The sequence below is a fragment of the Strigops habroptila genome, chromosome 11 (assembly GCF_004027225.2).
Source record: "Strigops habroptila isolate Jane chromosome 11, bStrHab1.2.pri, whole genome shotgun sequence".
In the NCBI taxonomy this organism is placed as follows: Eukaryota; Metazoa; Chordata; class Aves; order Psittaciformes; family Psittacidae; genus Strigops; species Strigops habroptila.
Window position 1 is genome coordinate 29,600,441 of NC_046360.1, and position 15,188 is coordinate 29,615,628.

Here is a 15,188-nt window from a genome sequence, read left to right on the forward strand (position 1 = left end):
ACAGTCACCAGTGCTGCTGATCACCTCTCATTTATTGATTTCTGAATACAGAGCCTAGCGTAGCACCCACCGGTGTGTCTGCGACCAGTCTGTCATCCTCAGTTATCGAGGTCTCCTGGACGGCCATTCCTTGGAAGATGAGTAGTGGAAGGTTACTTGGCTATGAGGTAAGCTCATTTAAAACACATTGCTATTTTCTAAAGGACCATGAGCCAGAAGGGTTGTGCAGGCTGAGGACAGCAGCACAAATTTACAATAGATTACCACATATCATGCTTCCTTCCTGCCCCACCTACACCCAGAAGGAAGATATTTTCTTCTATGTATCTTTGAAAACAAAGAACACAGAATGAAATTGTGTTTTGCTTCCTGTGCCAGTAGTCACGTGTCTGTCTAACAGTATGTTCAAACTTACATTCTTTCAGAATTACATTTACTTCCAAAGAAACTGTTTTGTAAGGTACAGTTTTCTGGTTTAAAACAGTTTAACTTGTTTACTTTTTAAATGAAATAATGGTTTTCCTCATGTCATTTTTTAATTCAAGCAGGATCTAATATTTCAGTTTTCTTTTTCCTACCATCACACTAAAAGAGCAGCAAGTGTGAAAAGCAGACAGATAAGAATTCATTTTTTTTACACAGTAAACATTTCTGCAATTTTAATGTATTTCTACCTTTTTCAGCTGAGAAAAAAACGCACTTAAATGCAAAATGCAGTCAAATGCAGTGCTGTGGGTGAATAGTCCATTCCATGCAAGATTTTAAATGGTTTTGGTTTATACCTACTAGGTTAGGTACTGGAATAATGGTGAAAAAGAAGAATCTTCAAACAGAGTAAAAGCTGCAGGGAATGAGACATTAGTAAGAATAACAGGTTTGAAGAGCAACTTAGTGTACTACACAGCTGTCCGTGCTTACAACAGTGCTGGAGCAGGTCCCTTCAGTGCCACAGTAAATGCTACCACAAAAAAGACACGTAAGTATCTTGAATTTCAAGTGGGGAAGAGACGTAAAGGTGTGTTAGCACTTGCAGGGAAATGAAAAATAAGAATCACAATATGTGTAAGTAAGTGACCTAAATTTTCATACAGAGTAGAGGAGTTAGTTACACAATTGAATCGAGCACAGGTCTTCTATTTTCTACCCTCTGTGACTTCAGCAGGATGAGTAAGTAAAACTCAACAGTGCCAGTAGAGATGGGAGCTGAAGATACAGAATTTCTGCATTGAACCTTTATTATTCTTCTGGTGACTAAAAGAATTTTAAAAGAAAAATTTATGTTACATTGAAGGAAAAAAACAGACTTTTTTTTTAATTTTTCAGGGTTTTGTAACATATTTGTAAGTTCTCTAGGGCATAGCTTTTGAAATGCAATGATCTTCACTCATCCAGTTCCTGCAAAACAATCCTTCATGTCCATCGTTTCCCCTTGAAGAATTGCTACTTTACTATTACTAAGGAGAAATTAAGCTAAAGAACAGATTATCAAAGGCTACACTAATTTTTCTACAAATGGAAATATGCTCTTACATTGTAATACAGCTCAGAATCAGGGTCATCAATCTTGAAGTATTTCTGTCAGGCTCACAAGAATGTACAATTAAATCTGTCTGAAAGGTCACGTTCCCTGAAATAGTCATTAAAATCCTTCTACCAAAAGTAGTTGCAACATCAGTGTTACAAAAAAACCTATTTTATCAGGAATTATTATATGCAAAAACAAGTACCACTTTGTCACTAAGGACTAAACCAACTCAGATTACTTACATTATCAGGAAGTTTATATATATATATTTTTATAAAATTATATCTAGAGTTTTGTATATTTAGATATATATAAAAATATATTTATATTTTGAATGTATATATTTTTGTTATTAAATTTATATCATTTTATATATATAAAATATATATTATATATAAAAATTATATATATTTATATATTTTATATACATCTTTACTGTCAATTGGCTAATCTGCAGTAACTCACTGCCTGTAGCCTGTACCTGACACGTGATAAATAGTTTTCCGTAATTAATCATCTTTGTGGCTACTGCCTGCTCAGGAGAGGTGGTGCCAGCCTGGTCAGCTCAGTGATTTTACAGGCCTTTTTTTAGTGACCACCTGCATTTGGAAGTGTGAATGAGAACTGGACAAGCACCTGATCCTACTGATTTAAACAGGATCTGGATCAGGCCCCTAGTCACTCTTTGGAACAAATAGAAAAATTAGTTGCATTATGTCCATGTATCTTGCTGGTGAATAAAGACAGCAAAAAAAAGACTGCAGTACAGTATAATGTCAGTCTGAAGGATTTTGCTATTACTTGAATTGACTAAGACAAAGACAAATAATTCTCTGTACTGATGCAGTAGAAACTGATTTTTCATTCAAATGTGTGCTTTTTAAATCAATCCCATTTTTAACTTGAATGTTTGTGATTAATGTGTTTTTTGCTGTGAAGGATTTCTGTGCACATTCCATTTACATTTATCCATGTGACCTACACGGTACTTCTTCATAACTGTTGGCCATATCAAGTAACAGAGATACTTAAGTTCAATTGCCAGTATATTTCAATTTTGAAAATTCAGTCTTTGTCTTTTGACCAGTGAAGTATCTTTGCTTTTATATTTGAAATATTCATGTTTGCAACCCAAAATAACAATTGTAGGTTTGTTTTATAATATACTGCTATATAAAATGGAAAATAACTGGGGAAGATTTGCCTAAGTTTTTAAGATGTTTGTTAACAATCATTATTTCCTATTTTAAGTGTCTTTCTTAAAATACAATCAATCAATCAAATGTTCTGTCCATTTGTACTAAATCAGAGAAATACTAGTGTAGATGACAAACTTTAAGCATCTGAGAGGCTCAGAGAATCTGTGTAGCTATTTGCATGCTTAGCAGTGGACACATACATACCTACATAATGTGGTGGTTCAGGATGTGACTTGAACACTGAAGATTACTTGAGATTTTGGTGTGAATTGGAACTGTCTGAATCACTTCCGTAAGTCGAGTGATAGATACAGACTTAGAGTTTTTATATGTAATTATTCTTCCTTTTTTTCAGATATCATTCATACTAATATGTTAGGGATTTAAAAGAATGACTCATTTCTTTTGAAATTCAGCTTTAATATCTCAGTGTGAAAACTATTCATATATGCTGTATTACTTAATGCCCAGGAGTAAAACAACTCCTCTTTCTTATATTTACAAAAAGTAGCTATTATTAGTGCCTCAGGTTAAATCCTATTTAGTATATAGAACAACTCAAATACTGCAAGAAAAAAAATACCTGTGAGTGGTTGTTTGACTTCAGAATAATTCTTGTAAGTCTCGATCTTACAGTTTTGCGTCTGTTGTTTTAAGTAGTATCATCAGGTGGGTTTTGATCTGACTGCTCATGGAAAGAAGGTAGGGAACTACCTGTGTGAAAGAATTTAAAGTAAGAGGGGGGGAAAAACCCTTAAGAACATGCATGGGAGTGTTTAAAACCACTGTCAGTGTTAAATACTGGAACCTTCAGCATCAAAGGGTAGCACAGTCCACCTAAGCAGCAGTTGCCTCCACTAGGTGACAGCAACAGTAAATTGTTTTCCTTAACACATTTAGAAAAGATTTTAATCGTTGATTGTGTCACTGAATGACCCTTTTTCTGAGAAACCAACTTGAGGCATCTTAAGAGGTTTGTATTTGCCTTTGCCTTCCCTGAAAGCTTGGCAGCTTCAAGATATATTAAAGCATACAGCCAAAAGCATGCTACTTCCCTTGCAAATTACAGTCTCAGCTTGTTAATGAACAAAAACCCAAATAGCTGTGCTTGGACAAAGCCCACTATTGTTCCAACTGCAGATACAGAAATGGTACTGACTGCATGTCAAAATCACACCTCGAGTAAAAGAAGAAAAAATATCTGTCAAATATTTTTTTTACATTACAAACATGTTACAGTAAATCAGGATAGCGTGTAGATTTGAATATTCACTAGGACTACATTTGTCTGACAAATAATTTATTGTGAAGTATTTGCTTACTCTTGGCAATATACTAAAGCTAGAAATTGTCTGTTACCATCACTGGTTTCACTAGTTTGTTCTAATTGATCTGCCATGTCTTAAGATGATACATGCTTTTATCTGGCTGTATTTAATGCAGGACCATCAACAGATAATAGAACTTCAGAAATAACATTTATGTGCCATTGTGGGTTTTTTTAATATAGTCTCTGAACCAGAAAGTTTACAAACAATGACATTGCCTTTTAGTTGCTTTTGTATCTGATGTGCAATAAGTCAATTACCTGAACTATTATTTCCTATTGTAGAATAAATCACTGATGCCAGTTAAATTAAAGTCATGCTTTTATTATGTGTTTATTTGAAGCACCCAGTCAACCACCAGGAAATGTTGTGTGGAATGTCACCGACTCCAGAGTAGTCCTCAGCTGGGAAGAAGTAAGAGCTATGGAGAATGAGTCTGAAGTGATTGGATATAAGGTAAGTGAAAATAGACTCCAAAAGTATCTGAAAGCAATCCACAGTTTGCTTGTTCTTGTCTCTTTGCAAGGCAGTAAGTTCAGCGGATGCACAATACCACATCTAAACCACTGCAGTAGTGTCTCCTTTTTACAGATTTTACATCATGTTCTAACAATGTCTTATAAGCTGTGGCCCTTTTACCAGTAGTGGTAAATGCCTTCTCACACGAACAAAACCAGGAGCTGCAGGCATTGTTGCCAGCTCTCAAGATCCCACTTATCCAGATATATAACACTTGAGTGTCACAACATATATAATGATACTTAACCACATGTATACCACTTATTATAAATGTGTATAACAACATTTTGAAAGAAACTAAATAAATCCAAGATTTAGCTGATGATTATAGTTCCCATTGCTGGCCAAGTATACTTGTTAGTTCCCCCTTTAACAAACTTAATATTCTAAACCTTTTTCTTCTTTCTTACTGTGGGACATGCTCGTTGCCTTGATGCATTGCTACATCTACTGTAGATCTGATCAGCGCACAAACATAAAAGTGTTTAAATGTCATATAAGAGAATAGCAAGGATGTTTTTGATGAGCTGCATACAGTTGGAGCCTACATGATACATTCCTGCATAAAATATTTATGCTGAAGATTTGACTATGCAGTGTTCTGAGTAGTATGGGCAAGAAACACCTTTACAGTTCAGATGAGCCATCTAGTTTCATAGACAGTAGGTGACCCAGAAACACACAATGCAGAGTTTCAAACTGCATACTCTGTCTCCCGGAACAATTTCAGGTTCCCCTGCGGGTAACAGACATTGCTAAGTACACAAGGATAAGCAGAATTTTGATAAAGCTGGTTAATTTTACTGAATGTATTTACATAGTCCAGTTACATAGAACACAGAATGCAGTGAAGTTTCATGACAGAATAACTACTAAGCAGTTGGGAAGCATTGTCCAACATACTCTCTAACACTGATTAGTTCTCTCCTTCCAAAACTACATATTGGCAATAAGAAGCTGATATAGATAATGCCAGATTGCAAACAGTAGATAATTTATAGATCAATACATTAAGGTACTCCACAGAATATATTATTCATTTGTAGTCAGTAGAATCATAGAATGGTTTGGGTTTGAAGGGACCTTAAAGCTCATCTAGTTCCAACCCCTCTGCTATAAGCAGGGACACCTTCCACTAGACCAGCTTGCTCCAAGTCCCATCCAGTCTGGCCTTGAACACTGCCAGAGATGCAGCAGCCACAGCTTCTCTGGGCAGCCTGTGCCAGTGACTCACCACCCATTATATTTATTACATTATTTAATAATAACAATAATAACAACAAAGTTAACAAATTATATAAAATATACAATGAAATAATACAATATGTATTGTCATTATACATTGTGCCATTTTTTATTAAAGTTAGTTAGAATAAAAGCACTTGATTGATGTTACCTTCTTTCTTTAAATGCAATTCTGCCCTAGTATATATGTTAACCGAAAATCAGATCTTATCTCTCAACCCATCTTTTTAAAGACTGAAACCTTGTTTGTAAGAAACAAATATAAATTGCAGGGCAGGTCCTACTGGAAGAAATGTCACACTACTGCTCTTTGCTTGTGTTGCAGGTTTTGTACAGGACTATCAGTCAGAGCAATATGAACGTGCTGAACACGGACAAGACAACAGCTGAACTTGTGCTCCAGTTTAATGAAGATTACATTATAGAAGTGAAAGCAACAACGGATGGTGGAGATGGCACTAGCAGTGACCAGATCCTGATTCCCAGCCTAGCTAGTAGGTTAAAACTGAATCTCTAGTATTTTGTCACTGCTTATATAGGGTCCCCTATCAATGCCAGAACCTCCTCTACACTGGCCATAGTACAGATGTGTCTCTGCCTTGGTGTAGTGAATCCTTACTAAATGTGCAGTTGACACCCAGCAGCTGCCACAGCTTGTCTTTGCAGGAATTGAGTCCTTATTGATGAGGAGAAAAAAGAATTAATACTTGTATGTTGTATGGTAGTAAGGTAATAAAAAGAAAAGCAATTAACAGTTTTTCATGCGCTTACGCATGACAAACTTCCTTCTACTGAACTGGTAAATTACCATGTAAATTGGTATTAAAAACATTAGATTTTTTTTTACCCATTTCGTTATCATTACCTTGAAAGTAAGGATCATTTGTACAGTTTCAGTGTTTTACAAGGCATTTCTATAGTTTTACTCTACTGTATTTTTGGTAAATCTATTCTAAATTTTCATTGCTTGTCAGAAATAAAAGTTTACAATAATTCTTGCTTAGTATCTAGAAAGAATAATGATTTGGCACAGCAGAAACTCATGCTTTTATTTAACTCTGACCTTTTTCATTTGTCACAGGTATGGATGCAAGAGGTTCTGGTCCATCCATCTTGAGTATCTTCAGTGTATCCAGCTTCTTTCCAATGATATTTTCCTTGACCCTTAATTCAGTGTTGTGATGATACATTTTCATTTGCTGGGGAAAAAAAAAGGAATTGGTTACTACAGAAAAGTGCTTTTTTAAAAGAAACCTGCAGTGGTTAATGCATGTTTTTCTTCTATCCTGACGTGTTTTTAAATTCTTTGTATCTCACTGTAGGTTGAAGTAAAAATACCATGTAAAGTTTAGCAAATCCTTTAAAAAGGAATCTAAAAATGCCTTAATACTTGAACCAAAGGAGTTTACATATTACATACTTCAGATACAATGTGAGGGAGAGCAATGGCACTGTGATCAGAGTTTCAGGGGAGAGCTTAGCTTAGTGAGAAACTCCATGTTTGCAGTGACAGTGTTTTGGGTACATTCTGCATGGTTAGGATAACATCATTCTACATACAAAAGATGAAATCAGAGAGACAGTACTTCAATCAGATGGTAACACGTCCACCAAGCGGCTGTTCTTAGCCAGTGTCATAATCCAGTAGGTTTGGATTAGTTTTCCTACTGCCCATTCTATAAGTAATTCCAAATCTAGCAAGAAATCAAAGCTGGAAGATAGAGAGAAGTCACAGTATGGATGTTTGTTGGTTTTGCACAGGCCATGTTGGGGTGTCTGAGAGATAAGGCTTCCACTACTGCTCTTAAGAAATGATTTCACAGCTCTCTGTTTTATCACAGCATGTATTTATGTACCTTTTCAAACACCTAACCTTCCTCTCCATCAACAGATTTTTGAAGTTAATTTACTCATAGCCCCACCTTATATTTCTTAACCATGTTTTTTATTCATAATCACATTCCTCCAACTTCCAGTTCATTTTTATTGCCCTTCACTGAACTCCTGTCAGTATGTTTCACTAACAAAAGTGCCCAGTTGTAAGCATTACTGAAATGCAGTTGCACCATGGCCTTATGAAAAGGAATTACTACCACCTCCCTATCTTGTGATGTGGTGCTTTCAGATATATGCATCCCCAAATTGTTTTGCTCTTTTGTCTATTGCACTGCACTGTAAAGGCATCCTTAAGTCAGTGTTCCATTCATAACTCCCCTTCCTGCTGCTTTTTAACCAATTCAGAATGTTTCACCTGGTCTGGCACTCTTATGCACCCCATTAATGTCATACGATTCTGGTAAGTTTGTGGCAATACTGTAGGTTATAATAAAAAATAACACGAGGACACTTCAGGCTTGCTATTATGGAGAAATCTGCGCTTTCTTTCATAGCAATATATTAATGATACATTAAACCTGGTCCATTTGACTTCTATAGTTGTGAATTTGTCAAATCAGACTTTGAGACACCTTTTAGAGAGCTGCCTGCGTACATGGCAGAGCACAAGTGTTCATGTGACGTAAACCATATCCTTTTAAAGACTTTCTTTTTTAAAATCTCACAGACTATTACAACACACAGAACTATAAAGGGAGAGAACCAGGATTAATGAAATTACAGTAGCACTGTAGGAAAAAAATACCTTATATGCGTTCAAATAGCAAATTACCTTATTAGTATCACATCCAGATGGAAATACGTGCTAACTGTTGAAGTAAGCAAGATCTGTATATACTGTACATACATAGTTATAAATGGCTAGTTGCTTTTCAATGTGGCTAACCAGTGATGTTTTCAGACACTTGAAAATAGGGGGGGCGGGTGGGAGATGGAAAAACTGGTGTTACTAGTAAGTATATAGTTATGTTTCATGCAACAGAGGGTGACTCTTTCTATTCTTGTTTCAGAGACTTCTAGTCCACGTTCTGTATTGCCATTTTCATGCAGTTACATTGTATTATTTAATTTCTAGTTATATATCTCCATGAGATATGTACCGAGTACCTTGTTTCATATTGAAAAGTTTGAAATTTATCCTTAAACTTCCAGTTGTGTGTGTATCCTATGGTTATCTGTATGCATTTTTTTCTATTACTCTAATAAAATATTTATTATATTGAGGGATACTCGAATATTTCAAAGTATTATTGCTTGTTTGGATTCTGTATTTCCACACATGGGATTTACTTCATCTAAAAATGATACTTACTGCATCTTCATGATATTTCTGCTAACTGGTGCTGCTTCACAGGATAGGATCTTCTGTTGCAGTAGTTTTGCTGCAAAAAGCCTGAAATCCCAACCCATATACCCAGGCCTACCTGTACAGAAAGCAGGGCAGGAGGGAGAAGGGAAGAGTAAGGATGTAAATACATCCTGGTCTTGTCCCAGAGGCAGGCACAGGGCAGGGACCAAAGGTTGTGCTTGAGCTTCTGAGGTCTTCCTCTGCCCGCAGACTTGCAGGACTGGACAAAACGCCACCTCTTCCCTGGCTTTATTTCCCATCTGTCCAATTAGGCTGTTTACTCTAGTGGAAAAATAAAAAAAAAGTATGTAATTATACTGAAGAAGAGTTAGTTCTTTATAATAATTTATTTAGTGTATCACTAGTATTAAATTGCATGGCCTGTTTTCCCCTGCAGATTGCCTATTCCTTACATACTGCAGCTTCCCATTTTAAAGCCCAAGACTTTCTAGCACTAAAACCTTCTCACTGGGAACACAAGACAAATCTGAACAATATATTTCAAGCTTTTAGAGCATGGCTTCTACCTACCTAATAGAGAGCTGATCCAGATGCTGCAATAAGGGTCAGTAGCAATCTCAACACGTTTACAAGTGTATACGCAAGACTGAAGTCATTTTTCTTGACTAAAGAGGGTTTTACCTTTCAGATGGTTGTTGGTGGACACCAGCCTTGCTCTCTGTTTCTGCTAGTGTTCAGATTAGTCTTCCTTTGAGCTGATCTCTTGAGCTGTTCCTCACCTCATGTTAATTCAGTTGATATTTATTTGTGGTACTAACACAGACTTGATAAGTAAAAGTAAGTTGTCACTGGGAAAGGATGGATAGAGGAAAAGGTAAAGAGCCAGCAAGGGATGAGGGGAGAGGTTCCTGAGCCAGCCTACCTCGGGCAGGCTTTCCAGAGCAGCTTCTGTGAGTAACCAACGTTTGCAAATCAGTCCTGGGGAGGAGGAAGAAAAAGAATCAACAATAATGAAAAATGTGAACAACATCACTTGTATGACTGGAACTGCGGATGGTGGGAGGGTATTTCTGCCATTCTACTTGTATCAAAATAGTCAACACTTTATCACTTACAATTGCTATTATTTGAAAGCCAGTAAAAAAGAATAGTTGGGTTGAGTCATAGTTTTTTAGGAAAACACTATTGTAAAGTATATTCTTTTTAATACCTAAAAGCATAGCTGTATTCCTCCAAGCTGGTCAGTAATAATGAAGGCTCCCAAAGCGCAAAGGCAGAAGCTGGGGGGAGTAGGACAGGCAAACCCCAGGACGGATGAGCCAAGCCTTTCTCTCGCTCCTGTAGGGTGAGAGGAGGGTGCTGCACCCCCAGCATCACCACCACTGAGGCTTCCACAGGGTTTCTCTGAAAAATAGGTAAGTACAACACAAAACTGGGCAACCCGCAGGGGTTTTTGGACAATGACTCAAACTGTCATTGTGGAAAGGAGAAAGGATCCAAGAGTCCTGCCACCAGCTGGATACACATCCTAAAGAAAGAGGAATATGAAACAGCTTTAAAAAATATCTATGTTTTTAACTGCATGCTGCCTCTGGAAGCCAGGACAGCTTTCACAGGAAGCCAGTACTGGAGGAGCTGTGCTGTGCTTTGGAATTGGGAGGTCTGAAGGGTGAGGGCCATTTGTGGCGTTATTTTAAGCATGGGTTTAAAGTTACTCACCCTGCACTCCTATCCCCCCAAGATTTGCTTTCTAAAGGGTTTACTGTACTTTAAATGTGATTTTTCCATTCTTACCTGACAACTGTTCATAAGGGGGGGGGGGGGTGTGTTGTCTCAATGACACCTTCTTATACATCTGAAGTCTGACTTTCTCAGAGGTAGCTGGTATAAGAATTAAAAAACCCACACATTTTATTTGGACAGTTTACTCTGTCAGATATGTTGTGAACATGCAGGATCCTCTATGAATACAAAATGAGTTAAAAACTAATATCACTTTAGCCCTAAGAAATAGTGGGAGATCTACATTTTCTACTTAATTTGCCTTCCACCATTCCATGGTGGAATGCAGACATGGGCAGTGCCTGTCAGGTTATATATGTTATGAGGGAGTGCATTAATCTGACAGCTTTCTGTCTGAAATAAATAACAATAGAATATTGTGAAAATAAAATAAGTTTGTAAACAGGCACTTGCTCTCTTAGGAAAAACAACCTCCTCAATTGTTTTATGCTAATGCTTTGAACTCCTGAAAAGCAATAAAAAAGGATATGTTTAGCGGAGATATAACTGAATGTGTGTTACTTCTGTTTTATCAGAAGTAAAGCCTGCTTTATAAGAGGCACTGCTTTCAATCTGACACATACATATGCAAGCTGCAACATGATGGGGAGAGAAGGTACGCCACTTCATGTGTGTCTCTAGATACCAGTCTTACCCTCTCAAAGAGCTTTTCTGCAAAGACTTCCCACAGTTCATAGCTACGTCCCTTGCGTGTGTATAGCCTGGGTCTCATCGGGAAGCAGGATGTGAAGCCTATAAAAAGGGACAGATATTTATCTTTTTCCAAACTTTACAGCTATTTCAACAGCCGCAGCAAGCGGAGGCTGCCTGCACCCTGTGCATATGGGAGCTGTTTCTCAGAGGTGCTATTAATGTCTCACCTTGGGCTTGGAAGTGTTTCCCAAGGTCAGCTGAGGATGTGAACACCTCGATAGCCAGTGGGCACTGCTGCACCAGCTGGCTGCAGGATGAAGAGCTACAGCCGACGCTTCCTTGGTGGCATCTTCTCCTTCATTCCTCCCGCACAGCTGCTGTCTTGCCTCTCAGTAGGGAACTGCTCAGCTATTGCTCGCTGCTTCTGACGCCCGCAGTGGGTCTGACTAGCAGGTAGTAGCTCATCTTAGCCAGAGGAATACGGCTATCTCTAGGAGATATCCTCAGAGTAGATGTGTCTGTCTGGGCATACACCTGCCACAAAAACAGTCTGCAGTCAAAAAAACCCCAGCCTGCCATCAATTTTGAGTCTATTTTCATGTTTTCCTGTTGATGTCAGTGGTTGTGTATTGTCAGACCAACGACTCTGTCCTGCCTCTTGTTAGGTGCATCAGAAAGTTCCCCTGCTCAAGAGTTTGGCATTTTGATAGACAGACACTAGTCTTTCCTTCCATGGGTCCTCTTCATCAGCTTTAACTGCCATGTTGCAGTGTCTGCAGTGGCACTTGCTGTAATTCACACCATGCTTTTCATTTGCTTTGGTTTTGAACACTCTCTGGTTTGAGACTTTTCAGTTTGTGAATGAGTTTTAGTATTAGAATTTCACAAGACCTCACGTGCATCTTTCTTTTGTCTTTTTCCCACCCTTAGGGGCCAAGAAAACTTGATAAACTCATTTGATATTAAATTTCTTTTTCTGAACTCCTGGCTGATCTTGAGATCAAGAAGTATCTTTGAAAGTCTCTTTTAATGCACAAATATAGGAGACATGCCCGTAACCCTACCTAGTGTTACCAAGACACTTTCTTCCCAATGTACCTAAGATTATGTTCTTACCCTTCAAAAGCATAATAAGCCCTGTGAGATCTGGACCATGCCTGTTCTCTGTGCTGTGCTCTTCATTCCATCTTCATGATTAATTCCCCTTGGGTGAGAGAACATCAAGGCATCGGCAAATGCTGAAAAAGGAAGAACCAAAAGCACCCTGGTTAGGCACCAATAGAAAGGATGTAACTTCAAGATGTTCATTGAATCAGCTCATGATAATTTAAACTCAGCATCTCCTAGTGCAGGGGGATATCTCAGAACCATGCATCAGGAAAGAGCAACTCTTCAGACATTCCAGCTCCTGGCTGCCCACTCAGCCTCCAGCCTCCCAGACCCCACTCCCCTCGGGATTCAGAATGACCCTGCTGCAAGTGGAGAAGGCACAATGAATCGCTTCCCCTGCTCCACTGCCAGCTGAGGGTGCAGGACCGGAATCCTCCAGCTGCACACAGGGAGGGTTCGCATGCCCTTGGTCAGAGGTGGGACTGGAAACCAGCTACCAAACCATCTGGCCATTAATGAAAATGCAAACATAAGAACACTTCGTATTGAATGAAAGCAACTGGCAGCTGTGCTCTGGAGCGACTCCCTGCATCCTCCTCCTGGTCCGAGTCTGGGGAGGCCTTGGTGGTTACAGATGTAGAGTTACAGTACATCAGGGAACCTCAGAGCACACACAGGGACCTATTTGTAGGCACTCCGGACTCACTGCTCTGCAGGCCAAAATAGAAGGGCAGATGGATTGTTTTTTTTTGGTCACCTCAGGGAAGGTGCTGCAAATGCTCCCAAGATTTGAGCACACAAATACATTCCCTGTGCCCATTAATTTAGAAGGAATATTGACAGGCAGGAAGGGCGTTCATTGGGATTGCTCTCCCCGGAGATTTTATTTTTAGGGGATCTTTCAGTTTTATGCTGGAACACAAGCAATGACCTCTTCCATCAGCTAACGACATAAAAAGAAACGAGTCAGAGAAAATAAGGGAAAGCTCTCTCTTTCATTGCCTTTATGATACAAATAACAAATCATTTTCCCAACTGAGGACCTGTAAAAGGAGTCTATCAAAAGGGACGTGTGTTTAACAAGAGTTTCTCTCATTAGCAATCCAAGGAGGGCCATGGTTAAAGCAGACAAATAATTTAATTTTAGTCACAATTCCTAACATTGCCACCAAACTGAAGCAGTTAAAGTCACACTTGTCACAACACTAATTATCTGTTTGAACAGCAGAGCTCTCAGCTGATTGAATGAGTTGTTCTGCAGTGAGAACAGATTCATTCAGATTCATTTCATCATCTGCATCTGACTGTCATTACTTTTTGGATATAGGACATAAATTGACTATAACAACAGAAAATATGGCTTTGGTACCTTTACAGCAGCTTCATATGAGACAGAGGGGAACTCTTCTGCTGCAGCCAAAAGCTTCTGCTCATGTACTGGAAAACAGTGTCTCGGGGTTCTGTGTTGCCTTGGAAACATGAAAAATAAAGCACCATTAATTACCTATTTTCAAGCAACCAGAGTATCCAGTGCTGAGGGCCTGATCCAAGGCTAATGAAACCCTTACCCCAGTTTCAGCAGGCTTTGACTGATCGATCAGCCCTTCGAAACAAGAGGAGGACCAAGGCAGAACTTCTGCTATATAGTTCTTTCTGTGCAAAATACTGCCAAATAACAAAGTCTCCACTATTATATCTTCTGTATAATCATTTTTACTGTTATTCAAATGTTTTTAACTACACACTGTTTGCTTCTTATCCTCCCATCTCTACAAAATAGGTGAATACTAGAATCAACCTCTTCTTGGGGGAGTTTGAAGTTGTCCTAAAATTTTCTTTTGGAAAGGCTGTTCCATGCTCTTGCCAGCACAGCCCAAAGCAATCAGCTGAAACTCCAGCCACAAAGGTAAGGAAAGATAAAAGTAATTCCAGTAAAATCTTCTTCATTTTCTGCAGGAACCCTTCTCATTTATGAATTATGCAAAGTGTCCCTTCTCTTTCATTTCCAGTGAATACTAATCTTTGTCTATCAACCCAAGAACAATTTTAGAGTATTTTCCACTCATTCACATTCACGAGGCTTATCATCTTTGATAAAGTACTTTGACTATCTGGTTTCAGATTTGGGTCAGGTTTAAAGCAGCAGTACTTGACTCCACTACATGTATTTCATGAAATAGGTGCTGGAATGGGCTGAAGTCCCATGTGACACAGCCCATTCAAAGACAGGCAACCACATGGAGAAACAACAGTCTGTGGCTCCACCATTTGCAGCTGTGGTGGTAACCCTGTGCAATGGGCACAGAAGGAGCCCATGGCACAGGCTGGGCAGAGCATATGGGACCTTGCAGCATCCCTGACTGCTTCCTTGGAGTGCAGCAGGGGTCACAGCACAGCCGTGTTGGCACGTAGCTCCCTGCTGCTGTGTGATGGGCACACTCATCCACACCAACCCCTCCTTGTCTCCACAGGCATGACCCAGCTCCGGCCTCACTTTCACAGCAGTTGGCACTAAAAAGGGCACAGTTCAGCCAGAAACCCAAAGCTGACTTCACCTCTTAACCTCAGGCGTCTGACTCATCTAATTCCTGTCATACGTACAGCTTCTCCACCATGTATAC

General features: G+C 38.9%; 1 protein-coding gene and 1 long non-coding RNA gene across 5 annotated transcripts in view; one reads left to right on the plus strand and one right to left on the minus strand.

Moving 5' to 3' along the window:
• Positions 1–8,938, plus strand: part of LOC115614562 (contactin-3-like) — a 104,721-nt gene extending 95,783 nt beyond the window's left edge. For all 4 annotated transcript variants that reach the window (XM_030501595.1, XM_030501596.1, XM_030501598.1 and 1 more), the window contains 5 exons: positions 52–167; positions 790–976; positions 4,396–4,508; positions 6,142–6,310; positions 6,898–8,938. In XM_030501595.1, coding sequence (XP_030357455.1) covers positions 52–167; positions 790–976; positions 4,396–4,508; positions 6,142–6,310; positions 6,898–6,998 — 686 coding nt within the window. In that variant the 3' untranslated portion in view covers positions 6,999–8,938. The remainder of the gene's footprint in view (positions 1–51; positions 168–789; positions 977–4,395; positions 4,509–6,141; positions 6,311–6,897) is intronic.
• Positions 6,934–14,032, minus strand: LOC115614563. The gene is made up of 7 exons (XR_003993771.1): positions 13,937–14,032; positions 12,574–12,695; positions 11,685–11,991; positions 10,232–11,556; positions 9,703–9,999; positions 9,137–9,342; positions 6,934–7,015 (listed from the first exon to the last, which is right to left on the minus strand). It is a non-coding gene; the product is annotated as an uncharacterized LOC115614563 (long non-coding RNA).
• Positions 14,033–15,188: the final 1,156 nt, after the last annotated feature.